General features: G+C 43.0%; 1 protein-coding gene across 5 annotated transcripts in view; it reads right to left on the bottom strand.

Moving 5' to 3' along the window:
- Positions 1-22,506, bottom strand: part of CDH13 (cadherin 13) — a 964,660-nt gene that overhangs the window by 881,821 nt on the left and 60,333 nt on the right. Inside the window, exon 5 of one of the 5 annotated variants that reach the window (XM_045534027.1) lies at positions 8,030-8,059. The exons of the other annotated variants lie outside the window; for them this stretch is intronic. Coding sequence (XP_045389983.1) covers positions 8,030-8,059 — 30 coding nt within the window. The remainder of the gene's footprint in view (positions 1-8,029; positions 8,060-22,506) is intronic. 5 annotated transcript variants of the gene reach the window in all.

Here is a 22,506-nt window from a genome sequence, read left to right on the forward strand (position 1 = left end):
GACTGTTCTCCATGTCCTCATGTTCTGCTTTTAAATCTGTGCTGGTGGCTTTAGTTGTGATTCCCAGATGTTGGGTCAAACTGACCTAGTGGTATCACTGGGAGTCGACTTTATACATCTCAACCCCATAACCAGAGGACAAGAAAAACACCCACCCAGATTTAATTTCCAGTTAAGGATCCAGAAGCAATTTGTGGACTTTTAAATTGGAAATGTGAAAAAACATGTGCCAAGCCCCAGGTACCCATTGAATAAGCAGTCAAGGCCTTCTGGTGCCAGGGATACTATCAAATCAGGGCACTTATCCCAGGCAGACTCATATTAAAGAGGCTTACATGTATGCATCTGCATCCCTGATACCCTGTGAGCATCTGGAGGGCAGGAATTGAATTATTTATTCATTCCTGACCTTCCTGCAGGAGAGCTGGGCAGAGCTCACATACGGTGGCAGGTGCTGCTAGTATAGATCTGTCCTTCTAGTCTACAACTGTCCTTCTAGTTTACCTACTGTCTCTGAGCTTCATGAACCAGTGTCCCCGTTTGCCTTTGGGCAACCATTTCACTCTCCACATTTGGTCCATGAAATTAAAGGTGATTCCACCCCACCTGCAGAGACGGTCATATGACCCTGGCCTAGCCAATCCCAGAAGTTCACCTGGCACAGTACCAGGATTAAAGATGTTCACAGGACCCAGACTAAGTCAATCATTTTCAGCCCTCTGAAAGGACTGTTAAGGAACAGCAGCTCTCTTTCTGCTCGGTTGCAAAATTATGAGGCTACAAATATGGGTCTTCCAACAGCTGGTACCTCATGGGAAAAGCCTGCCTGAGAGTAAAGTCACCATAGAAAAAAATATGGCCAAGAGATGGAGGGAAACCTCCATCTGACAATATTCAAGCCCCTGTGTTCAGTTTTGCCTGAAACTGGACTCCGTGTACCTTTTCAGTTAAGGGAACTATACTCTATTTTGAGTTGGGCATTAACCCCTTAAAATTAGAGTTCTGATGAAAATAGATCTCAAAATGTGTACTGAATTAAATTGAAATAACATTTGAAAAAAATGTTATTCTATAGATACTCTGTTGTATTACAATCCAAACCAACAAGTCTCCCTTGAATCCTGTCCGTGCCTCCCAGTGGACCCAGCAGCAGTGTGTTCTGCCTCAGGATGGGGCAGTGGAGGACAGTAGCACAAAACTCAGGCTTGTAATCTACCCCAACTCATTTTATAAAAGCACATGGGGAATGTGTGCATTTCCTCCCATCTCCACTGCCATCAGCTTAGTCTATTCTAACTGGCACTTCCCAGCTGGGCTACATTTGCTTACTCTGCTCCATCATAGTAACAAGACTGACCCTAAAACTTAACTCATTGGATGTCTCCTGCTTATAATTCCTAACAGCTTTCAATGTATTTAGAGTAAAGTCTGAACTCTTCACCATGACCTACAAAGACCAGAATAACCTGGCCCCTGTCTATCTGTCAACCCGCATTTCTTGCCACTCTCCCCTTTATTCACATAGTTTACCCTTCAATTCCTCAAACTCATCAATCTCTTTGCTGACTTCTGGCCTTTGACGTTGCTGTTATTTCAACCTGGAGTACGCTTCTCCCAGCCTGTGTGAGCAATCTCAGAAGCTGTAGCCTTCCACTCTAGGCTCGTTGGATGATTCACTAGTTCCATGACCTCCCCATGCCTATGCTCATCTATCCTCCCCCTTAGCTACCCAAGAACCTCTTAACCTCCCTGTCTCTCGGGCATCCTAAACCTAACCTTCCCAACTGGTCTCCACTGGCCCTGAAGCAGAATCGAGGCTCCTTCATTTGTATTCCTGCAGCACATCATGTGTGTAAATATTACATCGTGGCACATTGTATTATAATACAGCCCTTTGTTTATATAGCAGAATCCCCTACCAGACCATGAGCTTATCAAGGGCTGGGGAAATGTCTTATTGTTTTTGGTGGAACCTGAGGTTGAAATATCACCAGCAACATTGCAGGTGCTCAATGAATGTTTGTTAAATATGATAAAAGAGAGGAATGACTGTTGAATATATTAATCAAACGCTCTTGGGGTGAATCACTTAGCACCCCTGGCGCAGTTTCATTATCTATAAAATTAATGTTTTTTGCCAGTAGTTCTCAATCATGGTTTCATCCAATAATAATATGGGAGAGCTAAAAAATGCAAGTTCTTGATGTCACCTCTAGGAAACCTCATTCATTCATGCATCCAACTCATATTTATTGAGCACCTACTATTGGCCAAGCCTTGTTTTGGGCACAGGAGTCCCAGCGGTGAATGAGCCAGGCCTTGGCCTCATGGAGTGTCTATTCCCCGAATCATATTAGCTAATATTTATTGAGCCCATGTGGCAACACAACATTGCAATAATGGCTTTGCTTGCTTTAACCTACTAAATTCTCACCTCAGAGGTGTGGCTCTTATCTACTAACAGGGGCAGAAAGCTTTACTTGGCCAAGTAAACCTGGCCTTATGACATCTGTTATAAGTAGAGAAGCAGCCCAGGAGGCTGACTCCTAGCCTGTTCTATTATGCCAGGTTGCTCTACTGGTAATATATTCAGGAAAGCTAAGTAGGGCTAAGGCATGGGATTTGAGAGTCAGTTCAAGGTAAGTTAGTGACTTGTACTGATGTCACCCTGAATGAGTGTTTGCCTCTCACTGTGACTGACTCAAACAACTGCTCACAAAGACCCGGCCATCACAAACAATAAACACAACAGGTCCTTCAATAACGTCATTTTGTTCAACACTGCTTCATCATAATGTTGAGGAAAAAAAATAGATTCCTGGCCAGGACCACCGTTTTTGCGGAGTCTGCACATTCTCCCCACGTCTGCATGGGTTTTCTCCAGGAACGTTGGTTTCCTCTCACATCTCGAAGATTTGCACTTGAGGTGAATTAGCTGGCATGTCTAAAATGCCCCAATGCCAGTAAGTGTGGGTATGTGTGTGCGTGAGCCCTGATATGGAATGTCATCCTGTCTGGGGTTGGTTCCTGCCCTGCACCCTGAACTGCCAGGAGAGGCTCTAGCCACCCGAGACCCCAAACTGGAATAATAGGGTTGGAAAATGAATGAGACAATGAATACAAAGTATTTTAAAATAAAAATTCCTATAGTACTGTATATAATAATCATACAAATGCATCACTATAAATGATGCAGTATGAAAGCATTCAGCGAGCCCACCATCTTCGTTATTGTTTGCTTTTGAACTGTGTGTTGGTAGGAGATGCTCCTTATAATTTGCATTTTGCAAACATTTTTCCTTGATTTAACCCACAATCACTTATGGATTCAGCAAGAGTTGAGTAATTCTCACTTGTTTTTATTAATCTTCTTAAATGTATGTATAGTTCACATTTATTTCAATGTTTAATATTAGAGGTGTTTTAAGTCTTTATTTAGGAGTTTAGTGATGTATTTCTGACTCAAAATAAGCCATAGGAACTTAACTCTTGTTTATATCAATTAGCCTATGGTATAATTGGTTTTGTTATACATTCTTTTGCCTAAAGTCAGTTTCCAAGAACCTGCCAACAAAGTTAACTGAGGACTTAACATAAATTAAGACTTTTATTTAATCAAATGCTTGACACAGAGGAGGTACAAGCCCTGCTGTGTGTCCATCATTGTGTCCACTCCTTATGTAACCTGTGAAGTTGGTGTTATGCCTCTAGATGAGGTAGGGCCTGGAGCTGGGGCTTGAGCCAGGACTGCCTGACTCCAAAGAAAATGTGAACTTTTAATTCCCAAGCTTTAAGTTGTCAGTAAGAGGGTCTCTCTACACCTTCTGCCCGGGAAAGACTAAGGCCAAAATTATATGACAGGCTGATGGCAGTGACTTAAGAGTGTCCTTGCTCCTGGAAACCCCTGAGGAAGGGTGCCAGGGCTTGACTCTTTCCACCTGATGAGATTTCTCCATGAAACAGCCCCAGCAGCACAACAGCAACAACCTTTCCATGGGCCTTTACAAATTGCAAATAGCTTTCACATGGAATAACTGATTTAATGCTTACAGCCACCTAGTAGAAGAGACATTGACCTCAGCATGAAGGATATTCAAAATATAACAACTGTGAAGGCAGAGAGGCACCAACGGACCTGAACAGATATACACCACATGCACCAGATGTGGCCATATCAGGGTAAACCTGGCGACTCTCAGGTCTGGGTGAGATGCCGTACTACCTGAACTCCTTTCATACCTGATACTAGACTGTGCTTCACCCACCTCAGGGCTTTGGCACTTTCTTTTTCCTTCCTTAACACTTTCTTCCCCACCCCCCCCACCCCCACCACTGTTGGTTACCTCCTGCTTATACTGCAGAGAGCAGTTCAGAGGTCTCCTGCTCAGGGAAACATTCTAGAGCAGAGCTGCCAGTGGTGAATCCCCTCTGCGCGCACCTTCCCCTGGGAGAGGCTGCTTACTGAGGACACGTACAACTCCCCAGAAGCAGATCTCAACCAGCGAGGGATGGGGAGTTAGTAGATAAATACCCAGCTGCCTCATCCCGATGGAGATAACTGTGAGACAGACTTCACGTTGTCCCCAGAGGTCCCTGATGGGATTCAGATCCAGGTGCCCACAGGGATAAACAGCTGCTTGACAGCACGCCTCTGCCTTTACTGGCTGCCTTCTCTTCCCTGTCTCACTTCCCCATCACCCTACCAGTGTTTGCTGAGATCGCCCCTCCAATAAACAACTTACACACAAGTCCTTGTTGCAGAGTCTGCCTCTGAGGGAATACAATTAAAACAGCTTCCCTGAGCACACAAACTGGGTCAGGTCTCCAGGATAACATTCAGAGCAGTACCCTATTATTTTCCTTTAGGGAATTCATCTTGGTTTGTGATTACACATGCATTTGGGGGATTAATTGATACCTGGCATTCTCTCCCACTAATTGGTGAGCTGCTACTAGAGGAGGCTGGATAATGTTCCCTGAAGATATCAATTCCTAATCCCTGGAACCCATAAATGTTACCCTGTATGGCAAAGACCTTGACAGATGTGATCAAATTAGTGATTTCCAGAGGAGGAAATTATCTTGGATTATCTCGATGGCTATTCAATCACAAATTTCTTTATAAGAGGGAAGCAGAGGGAGATTTGACACAGAAGAGAAGTCCACATGACCACTGAGACAGAGATTGGATTGAGGAGCCACCAGGACCTGGAAGAGCCAAGGAATATCCTCTAGAGCCTGCCAATACCTTCCTTTAGCCCACTGAAACTGATTTTGGCCTCCAGAATTTTAAGAGAATAAATGTGTGTTGTTTTAAGCCACTAAATTTGTGGTCATTTGGTACAGCAGCCGCAGGAAACTCACACACCCATAGAGGCAGCTCCCTGAATTCTTGACAGCTCTACCTCCTCTCAAGCCCTTTGGCTTGAAGCTGAACCAACAAAATCTGCTTCCAAAGTCTGTTAAGGGTTGAATTGTGTCACACAAAAAGATAGGTTGACATCCTAACCCAGAGTATCTGTAAATGTAACAGCTTTTGGAAATAAGGTCTTTGCAGATCACCCAGTTAAAGTGAGGTCATCTGGAGGGAAAAGGGCTAATCCAGTATGACAGGCATCCTTATAAGAAGAAAAGAGTCACAAAGACACCAGAGAACTCAATGCAATGACGCAGGCAGAGATTGGAGTGATACAACTACAAGTCAAGGAACACCAAGGGTTGCCCGCAACTAAGCTAAGAGAAAGGCACAGAACAGATTCTCCCTTCAGAGAGAACATGGTCACTTTCAGACTTTTTGCCTCCAGAACTGTGAGAGATTAAATTTTGTTTTAAGCCACCAGTTTGTGATGCTTTCTTCTAGCAGCCCTAGGAAACTAATGCAAAGTCCCAAACTCTTTGTGCTACCTCTGAATCCAAAGTCACCAAGAGGTCTGGCTTCAGGCAGAACTGGGAACTTAGAACCCTACTTACATTCATTCCTGAGGTATCATGACCACACTTTCTCCATGATTAATTTTTTTAACTCACTCAGTTAATGCCCCGTTAATGAGCATTATGAATCACTTTAAGCCAGGATATGGCTTTTCTAAAGATGTTCTGAGAAGCTTTGTCACATGCAGAAGGCACTCTAACTCTGAAACCCACAAGCTAAAAGTCAATTGCGGCCGCAGACGAGTTGCTTAGACATCATCAGCACCAATCCTGTGCTGCGTACAACAAAGTCAGACCGTCTTTTTGTTGGGAGGTGTAGGAGTCCCCGCTCCCTGCTCTGGTTTCTGCTCGCACATTATTAACGTGTAATGAAGAGTAGGTTCTGCTTTATTGATCTGCAGACCAGAGCTACGTGCAATGCTGCCTAAGAAAAGCCCCAAAGGATTTTATTTGATTTCTGCACAGAACAATAATCTCCCTCACTAGATTGGGTGATGAACTGGTGGGGTTTTCACCTTGAAATGGTTGACAGCGTAGCCAAACAGGAATGTCTATATTTACTAATCCTTGCTCAAATATGCATCCCCACTGTTTGTACGCTGTCAAGTCAGTCCCTGGGAAATAGCAGGCCACACTGTGGAAGGGGGAAAAGGACAGTACAGGAGAGATTAGAACCTCAAGAGGATGATGACACGCAGCAGAAAGCGGCGATGGTGAGGTTTTGTCTTTGCAGAATGACAAGCTACAGTCTCCACTCAGCCCTTCTTCCTTTTTCTGTCCCTGCTCTCAGAACATTCCTAACTAGAAAATCTAGAAAATCCCCAATTCAAAAACTCCAGAAATGCCCTCTCTTCGTTTGCTATGTCATAGTTTTATCTGACATCTTTCATGGGTTCTTTTGTAGTAGCTAAGCCATGTGTTGTTACTGGGTGTTGAAAACTCAAGAGTCAGCTTCTCTGCAGTCTGCTGGGCTCAGTTCTTTGGCTCTACCTGAACTCAGATAAGGAATCAGCCCTCCAAGGAAGGTCAGATAAGAGCCTAGGACACAGAGTAGCAAGTTCCCCTGGCCTCAGGAGAATGCAAATGCTGTCAGAGAGCCATTGGCACTCCTCGACACCCCCAGGAGCCTGGGGTTTAGGGTTGCCAGTCACCCCCTACCCACAACAATACGTTTCTGCCATCTCCATGCACTGAAATCACATGCAAAATCCCATCTGGGAAAGACTTCCTCCTGCGCTCAGGCATGTCCTTTGGTTCCTGCCTTTATAGTACTGGCTTTTCAGGACTTTGGAAGACATCCTGGGGGAAGCAAAACTAACAGCCCATCCTAAGCCCACTTGTCAGCAGGAAAGGTGATGAGGATCCTCCATTTCACTCTTACAGAGAAAGAGAGAAAAACTTGGATCCAAATTAGAGATGGTCCCAGGTTCTGATGGATTCATCTCTCCTAATTGCCTTTGTAGCATGTCTGTTAAATTTAGATAAGGCTTAAAGAGGGCCAAGAAAAAAAAAATCCAGAAGGGAGCCACAAAAATGATTAAAAGGTTGTAAAATTGGGGCTTATGGATGGAAGAATTGGGGGTTATTTATCCTAGAAAAGAGAAGGCTTCGGAGGGACAAATAAAGACTTCATATGAGATTAATTATGTAAATAAGCAGATACCCAGCTGGCCTGGAATCTCAACCATTTGGCAGTGAGAGTGGGTATTGAGGGGGGTGACTAGGAGTTTTAAAGTCATTAGTTGCCTGCACAGATTTCTGGAGGGCTCCACTGTTGCTGGGTAATACAAGCTATGGATACACCAAGTCCATTTTAATGGGCCCAGACTTTGCCCACCAAAAATCCTTTCCAGCTGAGCATGTGATAACGATGTATTTTCTTTGTCCACTGCCACAACAGAGGCCTTGCAGGGGTCCCTGTATGATGCAGACTTCAGGACGCATCCTTTCTTCCTGTCCCCAAGTAGGGTCAAGTGTCAGGAGGGCCAGTCAGGGGCTCTATCATCAAGGCAGAAGGATGCTGGAAGGAACGTCCCCTCAGTGATGAGCTAAGCTTGTCCAGATGCCTGAGAGATGTCCCCTTGCTCAGGGTAGGCACAAAGTGGCTGCTGGAGAAGTCTGCCCAGGTCTACCTCCTGACCACATGGCATCAATCTGCCTTTCACTCAATAGGACCTAAAGTGAGCATAGCCTGATCCTTCTGTGCCCTGGACTCTGAGTCTGAGCACCCGAGATGGGTAAGAGGATTTGAATCACATAAAAATAAGGGGTGATTTGAATATTAATGATACTGATAATAATTACCCCAGGGAACACTTAGTGAGCCCTTATTCTGCCCAGGGCCTTGAACTGAGCACTATCGAGGAATGATCTCATTGGATTCCCACAATAGTCCTGTGAAAGAGAAACTATCATTTTCTCCTTTTCACAGATACAGAAGCCCTAAAGAGGCCAGTTTGCCCAAGGGCACAGAATTAGTAAGGGACCTAGGTAAAACTTGAACTAGGCTTTCTAATATTTGAAGTCCATACCACTTTTTTTTTGTATGTGTTTGCTTTTTGTTGGCTTTTTAATGGTGACTTAGAACACATAATATAATTTCATATGTAGAACGTCCAATCATCCCTTTTCATGTTTTTGCAAACTGAGAGACTACCCTGCCATTCTGACTTCCAGAAACATTCCACAGAGTGTTGGCAGAGGAAGCACAGAGGAGGGTCACCCAACCCTGCTTGTGCAGGCAAGGAAGTAGTACCAGGAGGAGGCACACTCTAGCCCCTTGAGGACAGAGATGCTGTCATGGTGTCTTGGTCTTTTCATGACACTAGGACTCATCTAGATACTTCAGACCACGCTTGATGCATATCCTAGTTCTGAGGGTAGTGTTTTTAGACACCAGTGTGTGTAGAATGGCCTGGAAAGCATGTTCAAAATGCAGGTCCTAGGACCTCATACCCAAGAAGCCTGCTTTGATAGGTCTTGGCCAGGCTGAATAACCTGTGTGTTTATCCAGCACCCCAGATATTCTTTTGTGGGTGGTGCAGAGACCCCAAATTGAGGGACAATACCTTAGAGTTGCTGTTCCTTCTTATTTATTTTGCCAAACATCCTTTGTCTTCCCTAAACACACACACACACACACACACACACACACACACCCTCCCCAGGGTTCTAGTCACTCAATAAGCATTTGCATATTGTCCAGATAACAGAACATTGTGCTCATGCCTGAGCTGCTGCCCTCAGATGTTCAAAGTCTAGCAGAGGAGATAAGACAAGTAAACACCTGGTCCACATGACGCTGAATGTGAGAGTGACCCCCACAGAAGGGCAAAGCCCTGGGGGAGTTCACAAGAGAAACTGATAGTGGATAAGAGCTGGAACCCAGGGAGACTTCTTGCAGGGATGGCAAATTTGGAACTGGGAGGTAACCCCAGGCAAGGCTACAGAAACAGCCGAGAATTTAAGAGATCTGGGAGTCAGCCCTCTTAGCTGGGGCTTTAGGGGCATGATGGGTTAAGGGGCCAGGGGAATTATAAAGATTCATGCAGATTGGATCATGGTGTGCTTTAATGCTGAATTTTATCAGTAGCCATTTGAGAAACGGGCATGGGACAGATGTGACACACAAGGCACAGGGAGGGCAGTGAGTTAGGAGGCCATCATAATAGGCCTAGTAAGAGATAATGAAGCCATTTACAGAGGTTATTGGCAGGATTCATTAGAAGAGAGAGGAACAAGCAAGGTGCTCATACTAAGTTTTCATTTCATTTACATACAAGTAATATTAATGCTAATAACAAATCATTGAAGTGAGTCCCAGAAGGGAGCATTTTCATACAATTTTTGTTAAGATATGTGTTTAAAAGTAATAAAATAAATGTATTCTATAATTTAGACTTTCTCTAAATTACACCAGCCTTTCACTAATTAGTAAAACATTAATGAAAATTGACCATTTTTATAAAGAAGGGTTATCTTCCTCAAGGTCATGTTAGATGATGCTGTAACCCTATAAAGGTAAAACATTCAATAGAGGAAAGCTTGCTGGATATTTTTTATGCTGTTAGAGATTTTAAAAATACAGTAAAGTTAAATTAAATAATCTGATAGTACCTGTCCCCTGAGAGAAGTTTGGAACATAGATGCAGGAAGGCAAGAGAGCAGAGTGATAAAGGCTGAGGTCTCTGGATTAAGGTCATGTGGCTTCAAATCCCAATCTACTGCCCAGTAACTGCGTGATGCTGCGGAAAGATTTAACCTCTTTGAGCCTCATTTTCCCTGACTGTTAAGTGGGATTAATAAGAACTCCTAACTCTGAACACTGTTGCCAACATTAAATAAGATAACGTCTTTGAGGCACTGGCCACACAGTATGAACTTGTAAGTATCATCTGTCCTTGTAATCGCCATGGGGTATTTCTTAAGTGCCTGAACCTTATAATGTGTTCCAGCGTTTCATCAGCAGCAATACACGATGGGAAGAGGAAGTGACGGCCGTCTGGATCCCATCCTGACTGCCATGGGCAAGGTGGAGGACCCAAGGAGAGCTCCTTAATGCCTCTCGGTCTCAGTTTCTTCCTCTGTACAATGAGAAGATAGGTCTATGTTGGAATTCTAAACCCTATTTTTAGAGCTCTCCATTTTTTTTTTCTCAAATGGAATCTCTTCCAGAACCCTAATGCCTAAAGCAGGTAAAAGCAGTTACTCTGGATGAAGTTTTCTCTTAGGGCCACAGTCTCAGCTGCTTACTTCACCTTGTCCCTCTTGCCTCCTCCCCACTTTAGGACCCCAAGTCCCCCTATCAATACTAGACCTCTGTAGAACACAGTTTTAACCCTATGGGATTAGGGACCAGCAAGTTCACTTGAGATTCTAAGATTTGATCCTCAGGAGAAGAAGGGATGATAGGAGCTCTGCACTGGGAAGATGAAACAGTCTTTGACAGACACTGTAAAATCTCCTTGTAAAGTATGTGTCCTTCAGAGTCATTATTAGAAGCTCCACACTCGGTCACTTCCACACTGCCCTTTCGTGTCAATTCCAGTTTAGAAGTCCTGGAGACGGAAGTGGAAAATGCCAGGAGGTGTTTAGACACAATGCAATGTAGATGACTTGCCCAGATGCTCAGCGGCTGGGCATTGTATCACCGACACAGGAAGAGAGGCAATTAGATGACGAGCTTCTTCCTCTACCTTGTTTATGCACCAGTTTTGCTTTTTTTTTTTTTTTAATGTTGGGCTAAAAAAAAATCAGGTGATAATTTATAAGATGTGCCAAATCAAATCAAACTGTTCTTTCATGTATGCTCTGAATGGGCCATTTGATTCTGAAATGTGTATATTTATATTTATATGCATATAAACCTGTTTATATGCATATAAACATATGAATATTCATACATTATAAAATATATAAATATATATTTAAAGTGTATATATACTTTTTTGTTAAGGCAGTCTCTTTCAGCCTATGCTCACCCATATGTCACCAAGCCCAGAAGATAGTGCTGACTCTGGGATGACACTTCAGAGATTATCCAACCTCACAGTCTCAGCTGGAGCCCATCTGGTAAAACAAATTTCTATTTCTCTCAAACTCATTCCTTCTTTGGACAGCTGTATCCATTATGTCTTTCTTTGTTGGTCTGAAATCTGTCTGCCTATGTTTTATTCCCCATTAGTTCTTTCTCTTCTCTTTCTGCCACACATAATAGGACAGCCACTACTGAGATACTAAATGGAAGCTCCTGCACCCTCTTCACCCCGTCTTCTCTACTGCAGGTTAAACAAGCTAAGTTCCACCGACAACATGCATATAATGTCCTAATAATCATATTAATCAAATGCTTGCCGTGTGCCAGTCACTGAGCCAAACACTTGACATGGATTATTTCATTCATTCCCTCACAGCCTCACAAAGTAACTATTAGTGTCACCCACACTTTCAGATGAGGTAACAGGAACATCAGAGGGTATAAGTAATGAATCTAGAGTTACATTCCTAGCAAGCAAGGGAGCTAGAGTTGAAAATTAGTTTAATTCCTGACCCTTCGCTTGAACTATTAAATTTGTCTACTACAAAGACTACGTCATATCTGTTGCTTTAAATAAGACACAAAATTGGATTTACTTTAAACAATTTTTAAAAAATTGTTCTTGTGACATAAAACACAAAATAGAAAAAAATGCAAGTTCAGCCCAGGATTTTCATCTCTTTCTTCGTTCATGGGAATAAAATTGCTTTTGATGATAATGTCCATGGTAAAGTGAGAGATGACTAGACTTGTTTTGCTAATTGATTTTTCAGAACTGCTAAAGGCATATTTCAAAGTCTCATCTTCATTCATGGCAAATTGGATAGAATTGGAACTTATATCCATTGTTATATCCATTGTATTCACTGCAATAGAAGAGGCTGGTCAGAGAGATAATTGGCAGCTTATTCCAAGTCTCACCCTTGGGCTGGTCCCCACTTTCTTAACCTTGAACTATGAGCTCATCATCCAGGGACTCTTTCAGTTCTGAAGTATAGATTCATGGTAGCCAAACTTATAAAAAACTGAGAAACAATTTATCAATTTACAAGAACTATGCCTGGCCAAATTTCTGATGCTAGTCAGCTACACAGTGTGCTTTCTCTTGTGCTACGTTAATATTTACACTGTTTAAGTTGTGTTTGGGTCAGTTTGGGGAGGAGTAGTTCAGAAAATCTATCTCTTCTCCACCTGCCCAGTCTCATCTGATGGGATAAGGGAAGACACATGATTTGGGGGCCCCTTCCTTTAGAGTGCTCAGAATCAGTGTTCTAGACTTCGACTGTCTTGAGCTGGGCCAGTCAGATCTTCTTTTTAGGTAATTAGAACCAAGAGACAAGCAAGAAGACACCAAGTCAGCTTTGGAAACCCCAAGTTCAGGAGAGATGAGGATGCCATTTGGAGCCCGGTCAAAGACAAGAGATCAGAGGAAGCTGGTTGAAAGATGGGAGAGAATGGCATCTTTGTGCAGAAAGAGAAAGTATGAGAGATGGAAAGTGAGAGCTAGAGAGGCAGAGATGGGAACTCCCGTTGTAACTCCCTCAGCTCCTACACTCTAAAGCCTGTTTTTCAGCGTTTCTTGCATTCCCTTATGCCCCATTTGTACCTTTATAATAACTCCCTGTGGATCCACCAAAACCCATTCTCTCCTTCCACAGCAGGAGAATGCAAGTTACCCCACAAAGCCAGCCAGCTAGATTTCCCAGCTTCACTCACAGCTATATATGGCTACGTGACCAAGTTTGAACAAATGGGATGTGAGCAGCATGATGTATGCAATGTCTGAGTCATCTCTAATTTAAAAGACAGACCACTTGCCCCATCCATGCATTGAAAAAGCTGATGTACTAGCAAGCCAACTCCAACCATGCAGACAAGGGCCATCCCAAGGGGATAGCTGAGCAACAGTTGGAACAAGATAGAAAGATTCTACAGGACAAAGGCAGCCTGCCAGTCAGTACTACTCACCCACCGACCAAAACATGAGAGAAAAATTAAAGTTTGTCTCATCAAGCTATTGAATTTGAGAGTCTCTATTTACAGAAGCTTGGTCTTTTCCTAACCAACACATATGCTGCTTTATTTGAGTAAATTTCAGTGAGTTTTTATTCTCTGGAACCAAAAGAACCTTGAGCACCACACAAATGGTAGCCCAAGAAGCTGTTTTGTCATGCGATACAGGTCTTCCTCTACAAATATTAGTGGGTGCCTACTTTGTGCAAATTACATGGACAGAGAGACATCATGCTGAAGGAGGGTGATGGTGTTAGCAAAATCACCTTGAAGCTAATTCTGCCTTGGATGTGCAAGTTGTCATTAGAATCTATGTACTCTCTACACCCCTCAGTACTACGGTCACTCTGTCATCTAGCACAGACTGTGGCTTCTGTGAAGACTTCTCCTCTTTCCATTTCTTTAAAATAAGGAAAATGATTCTGCCCAGGGATGAGCCCCATACAAAGGCTATGTACCCTATCATCTCCCTGTGTTTGGATGATACTTTCTTCTCCTTGTCCTCCGTATGTCCTGGCAACACCTTTATACCACTGCCATTCTGACTGGTCAGTGCCTATATTACACCTGCTATTAAATATGTTGACTATCATGTCTACCCCTATTTATACCTTACAAACATTTACAACTCCCTTTTCTTTTGAAATCTTCACAACAAAGGAAGTCAGCTGGCTTTGTATACATAGTCTCATTAGCAATGACTTTTTTTCAGTTAATGGGAAAAGACCAAGCATGGAATCGGTGTTAATTAGTTAAGGTGGACACAACTAAATCAACTACTTGACTAAATTATCGTATCTATGACTGTATGCTTTAGGAAGCAAAACACCTGCCCGTGACAAAAGCTATTTTCCCACCCAACAGTCGATGGGTACACAGTACACATCTCAGCCCTCCAATGTGAGGTTTCTGCTATAGTCCCTGATTTAAATATCTTTTTCCTTTTGATAAAAGAGGACTCACTAAATGTAAAACTAAATGTAAACTAATTTGATAACTTTACAAGAGAGATCTGGACTACAATACTCAGAAGAAAATTGATTTGGAAAATGTTGTCAGCACATATATCTAATTCATTGAGAAATAAAAATATGTTCTTCTGTTTTTCCAAATGTTATGGTGAATTGTAAATCCCTACCACTGCCTTGTATGATCTGGCCCCACTTTCCTCTCCTTGCCAACTGCCTGGCAGCCCCATGGCCCTCTGCTCTGCCCCAGCACTAAAGAACTAGATCTGTCTTACCCTTGATCCTTATGACCACACAGTTCCTCCCAGGTTGCATAAATGCTTGTGAAAGGAAAGAGGGATGGAAATGAGGAAGGAGAGAGGGATGGAGAGAGGGAGGGAAGGAGAAGAAAGGGAAGGAGAGAAAGAAGGACTGAGGGAGGCAGGAAGGGAGATAAAGAAGGAAGGAACGAAGAGAGAGAATGAAGCAAAAAGGGAGGGAGGGAGGACAAGATGAGTATAAACTTAATACCTGGCCTGTATTTAAGGCTGCAGTCCACAAAGGGAAACATCACGGAATCCATTAAATAATATACCAGATGACCAAAGCGGCTGTAAAAGCACCTATACCTTTCTCCTACAGTCAGAACTGGTTTGGCAGAGAACAGGTGATACCTTGCAGGATCATAAACAAAATGAGAAGCACAATCAAGTCTATCTTCTTTCCAGAATTGTGTAAGGCTGACATAGCAAAGCCTCTTAATCCTCTTAGACTGTGATTGATTTTTTTAAGTCTTTAAAATTTGAAAGCTTGAGGACTAAGTTTGAATAAAATATTCACAAGAAAGAAGCTGCCATGTGTCATGAAATATGCCCCCACCAAAAAGAAAGAAAGAAAAGGAAAATTTATTAATTCTTGAATGAGTCTTGGGATCACCAGCCCAGTGAAATTCCCACTGCTGAAATGAGCTTGGCTCTTCACAATTAAAAAGTAGTTGAGAAAAGATTCAGATGGGGACGGTGGGAAGCCAAGCTAATTTCCGGGAACCCGTGTTGCCGGGCACATGGACCACTAGAGGCGACTGTATGGCTCGGCTAATGAGACATTGTATTAGCATATTGAATTCTAATTGTTACATCTCTGAACACTTCCTTGCTAGAGAAAAGGAGGGAGAAAATCAAATCTTAAATAAATACACACTGGACATCTCACCTGGTCAATGGGGCCTCCAGATGCACAGTTGCACCTTACCCTCTCTCCCTTTTTTGGGGTACCTACCTAAAAACTCATCATGAAATAATAGCCCCATAAGCAATCTATTTGCCTGGGTCCTGCTGCTTCTGTGGCCAGCAAGATTATTGCTATCTCTGACTTTATTTTTGACAAATTGCAGGTTTTGACACAGGTATATAGTGGGTTTCACTGGTATCCACAAGAATAAAAAGAGGAACCCACTTATTTATTTGCCTGTCCAATGGCTCCGAGGGGCACAATGCCTCTCACATGGTTTGAGTAATGTACACTGAATCAATGAATGAATGAATGAATGAATGAACGAAGAGCATCCACCCAAAATGTTGAAGTAACACATAAATGTGAACAATGCTGTGAGGAAGTTAACAGGCAAGAGAGCCAGAGCAATCCCGGTGGACACAGCCTTAATGTTTCATTCAGTAACATCTATAATTCAAGCGAATTCAGTAAGACAGATGCCCAAATCAACACGTTCAAACCATGCGAGAGGTGTTGTGCCCCTCGGAGCCTGCTGTGGGCTGAGGATTGCTTCCACGGGGCTGTGAACCATCCCCCCACCTCTTTCTATATTTTCTGTGACTTGCAGTTTTAGAGTTTAGAAACATTCAAGCCATGCCACCTGCCTTTTTCAAAGGCTTTTTCAGCTGTGGCAGCGTGATGGGTTCTTTATTCGGTGCTGTTGCAAAGGAGGGGCTGGGGATGAAGGAGAAAGGAGGAAAACTGAAGCCTTGAAAATAGAAATTGGAAACAGATAAAAGCGAAGCTGAATGCAGAGGAGTCCGTAACACGGATGCGTCAGGAATTCCTGAAGCCAGCCAAGCTGGACGGGATTACAGTCTGAGTCCAGGTATCACTAATGGGGCTCTGACCGACTGGCTTCCTAGAAGAATATACACATTGCTGTAAATGGATGCACACCCTTTATGTGCAGGGGCAGAGAGGAAGGAAGAGCCAGAAGTCACAACCTACGAGCTGTGATTTGACAAGAGCAAAACTCTTACATTTTACAAAACTGTTGTTACAGTTTTTCCTTGTCTTAGGGAGCATACCCTCAGAATTTGTTTTTAAGTGCAAGTAGCTTCTTTAGGAGATGATTCCAGAAAGCAGTGATATGGAAAGGAAGCCACTAAAGTATTATTAGTCTAGCTACACTGTGGGCACCTGAAGCTCAGTGCCCCTGGGGACTCTGAGAAATGGTGCAGGGCACACCCCAGAGATGTCCTGCCAAAGGGGCAAGGGAGCTGGGGTATCGATCCTCCACCCCCTTTATTCCTGGTTGAAGGCTGATCCTGGGGATGTAAGTTCCCCAGCGCTTCTGGCCTGCTCTGCTCCCTGAGGCAGAGCGTCTCCAGGGTTCTCAGTGAGAGACTGCCACAAGGAACAGTGGGCGAGGACTGAACATGAGTAGGACATAGAGAGGCTATAGGGCAGGCCTGGATTATGTTACATACCCTATGATATTATGTGTGATTAGTATACACCTAGTATGTGCAGTATACACCTAGTATGCGCAGTACATATGCATATAGTTTATGAGTGGAAGAAAAATTTTAAAATGTAAGTAGCGGTTACCTCTGCAGGTATGATGGCATTCATGAGCTGAAGCCATAAATGTCTATGGAGCATTTACCGAGTGCCAACTGCTGTTCTAGGAGTGGGGAGGATACACCCCGACCAAGCTAAGCAAGGCCCCTGACTGCACAGAACTTACATGATAGTCAGGAGAGACAGAAACACACGAATCAACATAGAGGATACAGCAGGATAGGTGCTATACAAATAACTGGGAGGCATGGGAAGGTCTGGAGACAAAGGTGAAGTCCCTGGGAAGATGCCTTTGATGAGGAGCCAGGTAGCTGACCATCTGCGGACCACAGAGTCCCAGGCAGAGGAACTAGTACATGTAAGGCCCCTAAGCTAGGAAGCTTTTTTATTGGCTTTATATTTTTATATTTGAAAATTTATATATTATTAAAATTAGAGGGGAAAAATACAATAAAACTTTTTAAAATATAATTTGGGTTACAGAAAGAAAAATCCAGTGAAGACTTTGATTTGTAGCAATTTGTCTGATACATTTCAAAATTGGTCATCAAATGGAAATCAAGAAACTTCCATTAACTTCTCTTAATAAATGGAAAGTCTAGAATCAATTGATAAGTATTTATGGTGCTTACACTACATAAAAGGTACTGTGCTGGGGCCTTGGGATGAACAAGACAGTGGCCCTGCTGTCATGCTCTCACTGTCCTGTAGGGGAGGTGGGATCATGTACAACCAATTCATGCCGTGATTAGACATTTCGTGGCAAGAACCATGGCAGAACAGATAATGTGCTGTGAGACTAACTCAGGCAAGTTTAAGGAGGCCTACTGAGGAGGAAGACATTTGAGCTGGGCTTACAGAGTGAATAATCTTGTGCCAGCCACAGAGGGTGTTGCAGGCAAGAGGACAGCATGGACCTCAGCAGGCAGAGGAAACTTGCAGCACACATGTGGGGAAATGAGTCACTTAGAGCAAGAGGGACTCTGGTTCTTAGCCGTCAGGGACAGAAGACCAGGTGGAAAAGTTGGAGAGAATGGGACGACAGAAAACCTTGAGTGCCATGAGTAAGGATTTGCTCTTTTGTGTTTGCCTTTATTTCCCTGCATCTGATAACAACCCTCCAATTTCCTTGGGGAAATTGCACCCACCTGCAATCTAAGTTCATGTGGCTGGGCAGAGCTAAAGACCCAACTTGTCTGACTTCATAAAAGGGCAGGGGACTAAGGCCTGACCAATCAGAGAAGCCCATCCTCTTGCTCATAGCAATTGATGGAAGGAGGGCCACATGACCTAATGACAGCCAATGACATCTACATCTAAGATCTTCATTGACTGTGTTGGGAAGAGAGAACTCCTCTCTCCACTGGAGCTGCTGAGCAGATGGACTGTAAGTTGGGGACTGCAGCTGGAAGCCATGTCATTACCTCAATGAGACATACCACCTCAGAGTGGAGCCAACAAAGACGAAGGATTGTTGACAGAGGAAGGAAATGGGACATTTTCCTCATGACAATCTTAAGGTCCCACCATTATGGAAGCTAAATCAACTCTAGGTTGTTCAGCTGAGGAGCCTAATAACCCTCCTTTCTTTTGTCCTTAAGCTAGTCTGGAGCAGGTTTCTGTCGCTTACAACAAGAAGGCTGAATGACAATTCATTTAAGACACTCAAAGAATAATAAAAAGCAGCAGCATTCAGAAATGCACTGAGCACTCAGAAATGTTGAAGGTCCTGGTAAGAGTGATGGAAGTCAAAGTTGTAAAAGTATCAGTTGGATGGGGAAACAGATCATGAAAAGGGACCACACGGTCCGTCTAAGAAAAACAGGCCCTTGAACTAGAACCATGCCCGTGAGAATGAAAAGGAGATGTGGATTTGAGAAATATTTCAGAGGTACTGTCAACAGGATCTGCAACTAATAGAGGGCAAAGAAGAGGAAGAAATAAAAAATTACTCAGAACTTTCTAACTTTGGAAGCTGAGAGGATGGTAATGTCATTAGCTGCAATGAGAGAAAAAACAGGAAGAGGAAATGACTCATGGTAGAGATAACAGGTTTGCCTTTGGCCACATGGAGCTGGGGCTGCCCGCAGGACAGCAGATTGGAGATGGGTGGATTGCAGCACCCACAGTGGTACTCGAATGCTCGGTGAGAAAAAAAGATCAGCCACCACAGGGAAGCAAAATGCATAGCCTCTTTTTTGTAGATTTAGAGATCAGATTAGTATTCTGAATAGTAATCATTTTGGATAATGACTATATATGAAAGAAAACAAACCTTGATGCATTGGGAAGTCATACCAGAAAGCAATTAAAATGTATCCTGTCAGCAACGGCATCGGTGAAGTCCTGCACAAGGGCAAAGAGGAGAATAAAACACAAAACACCACGAAAAACTGTGATGTTCTGGCAGCTGCTTTCTCTGGCTGCTTTTGAAATTCTAGAGCAGGACTTAAAATCTCAGAATCTCAGAAATGATTCAGTTTAACCCACAATTAAGACTTCTTAATCCGTAGGGATGGAGAAAGATATATATATATATACATATATATATATACACACACACACAAATACACATATATACATGGTATATATATATATGTGTGTGTATATATGTATATTTGTGTGTATATGTATGGATATATATACACATACACACAGTATACAATTACCAGCTTTGATTTTTATGATATCTTCCTTAAAACACAGAGGTTTGATTTAATTATTTGAAAAATCAGACTAATGTCCATTTATACTCATACATTGTAACTCTTCACCGGTTAGGGTACTTCCAGGATTCTCTTCTGGCATAGAGTATTGGTGACAGTTTATTTATGGCAGTGATTCTCAAAGTTTGTTCTTCAGAGTATTATCTCATGGAATGCTCTGAATGAAAGGGTTCCCAGATCAAGTAGATCTGGAAACTGCTGCACATTCTAACCACTTCTTGGAAATTCAGAATGTACATTTGCATATTAAAGTCTCTGAGAAGTCCTGCAGGAAAAATTCATTTAATTTTCTTGAAACTAGATGTCCCTCAATTTGTTTAACCATATGTGTCTTTGATTCCATAATACTTCTCAGCATTTTGAAGAACTAACATAAATAAAATATAGTTTTGGTTTGGGTAACAACAGAGAAAGCTACCATAGGCCAAACTTCTAAAATAAGCCAACTTGTAGAGTAAGCTGCTCTTAGCCAAGTTAAGATAAATCAACAAAGTACGGCTGTTTGGCAACTTGTAGGCAAATGCCCAGCCAGCTAATTGGCTGACTCATTTTATTTCCCTTTTCCAGAGGACTGTTGAAACATTGCATCAGTAACACCCACGTGATAATCACCCACGTGAACCTACGCAAGCTGTATTGTTTACTGTTCGTGACAACTAGATTGGACATTCCTATCCCAACAGCTAAGTGACACTGGGCATAGAAGAAAGAAACTATCTTAATAGTCTTTTATATTTGTTCTATGACATTGTCTGGGTTGTGGGTTAGAGAATGAAAAACAGTAAAAGGTATTTTTGTGGATTAAGTATAAGGATACAAAAGTGTGTACTAATTATATTTTGGTTTGGAAAATATGTCATAATCACCATGAAGATTTATTTCAAACACATGCCCTTAAACACCATTTCTAAAAGGTTATTAGAAGAGAAATCTTCTCTAGAAGGCAGAGTTAGAACACACATTAAGGGTGTTCGTGTTAATGAAGTGGAGACTGGGAAACAGGACCTGAACATCCACTACCTGACCTCCCATGCCCTTGAAATCAGCTTCATCTCAGCCTGGGTTGGGTTGGAATTAACATAACGAGGTGGCTTCCTGCCACCTGTACAGTATGTGTTCTCAGGTTGGTGCAGCAGAACACTCTCCTTGCCCCAGTGGTCCTCCCGGAAGCTCACCCTCAGGTTCAGTGGAGACCAGCAGCCTCCTTGGCCAGGCAACCTCCAAGCATCCACCACAGCCTGGATCCCAGGTTCATCAAATACGTTCCCAACTCTCCCCACATGAAAAGGAGAGATATTAGTAATATTTACCTTCAACAACCAGGTTGTGAAGATCCAATTAAATGACAGGTGTCATGTTGTCTTTTGTCAACAGAACATAATACCATTAGTATTAATATTAGTGTGAGTATTTTCTTTTTTCTTAAACCAGGGCTTGATAAATTATGGCTTGTGGGCCAAATCTGACCTGCAGGCTGTTTTTGTACAGGCTGCAAGCTAAGAATTTTTTTCTAACATTTGTAAAGGATTATTAAAAGAAAAAGAGGCAGAGAGCAAAAGAAGGAAAAGAAGAAGGGGAAAAAGAAGAACAAAAAGAAGCAGGAGAAAGAATGAGGGCCCGTATGTGGCCTGCAAAGCCTAAAATACTTACTGTCTGTCTACAAACAGGAAAAGTTTGTAGACCTCTCTCTGTCTTAAACAGAGAAAAACTGGTTATTTCTTTGCTTTCCTGTAACAGAGTGTAGAAAATGCCCTGACTCTTGACGCCTCCCTGTGCTATGGCACTGGTCAGTGCCCTCCCTCTCTGACACCAGGCTCAGCCACGGGCTGCTCAGCCAATGGAATACTTGCCAAACAGGCATGAAGAGCACCTGTAGGGTCCGGCTTGTCTCTCTTGTGCCTCAGCCACTGCTCCGAGAATGTGCCCAGGCTAACCTGATGCAACAGGACAGAGTCGTGGAGCACAGCCCAGTCACCCCGGCCGTCACAGCCCAGGCTGGCCTGGATCAGCCAACAGCCAGCTGCCTCCCAGGCGCGTGAGCAAGCCCAGCCAGCAAGGTCAGCAAGGTCAGCAGAGCCACCCAGCTAATGGCCGACCCCACACGGAGGGGCGATGAACACTACCTGCAAATATGTTTTGTGGCTGTGACACAGCAAAATCTATCTGATATGTTCTCTTCTTTTCCCCCTACATCTACAGAGGGTACCAGGAAGATGTAGTTTTCTGCCTCAGTCTTCACTAAAAGCCATCCTGACCACTTTCCACTTTGGTTTTGGATGCAAACATATGCTCGTGGACTCTCCACACCTGGCAGAGAACATTGAAGAGGTTAGAGATGGCATAGCCTTGGATTTAGAGCTCTCATTCTTACCTATGTCCCAAGCTTCTAGACTCTGGACATGGTATTAAGAGGCCTACAGGAGCAGCTAGAACCTGCCTGTCTAAGCTGAACTCCATGAGTCTTCATTCATTCAACAAATATTTCTTTGTAGCCCCTATGTGCCCAGCACTGTGTGAAAACATTAACACACAGCTCTGTCCTCAAGGGGCTCAA

The sequence above is a fragment of the Lemur catta genome, chromosome 20 (assembly GCF_020740605.2).
Source record: "Lemur catta isolate mLemCat1 chromosome 20, mLemCat1.pri, whole genome shotgun sequence".
NCBI classification, from domain to species: Eukaryota; Metazoa; Chordata; class Mammalia; order Primates; family Lemuridae; genus Lemur; species Lemur catta.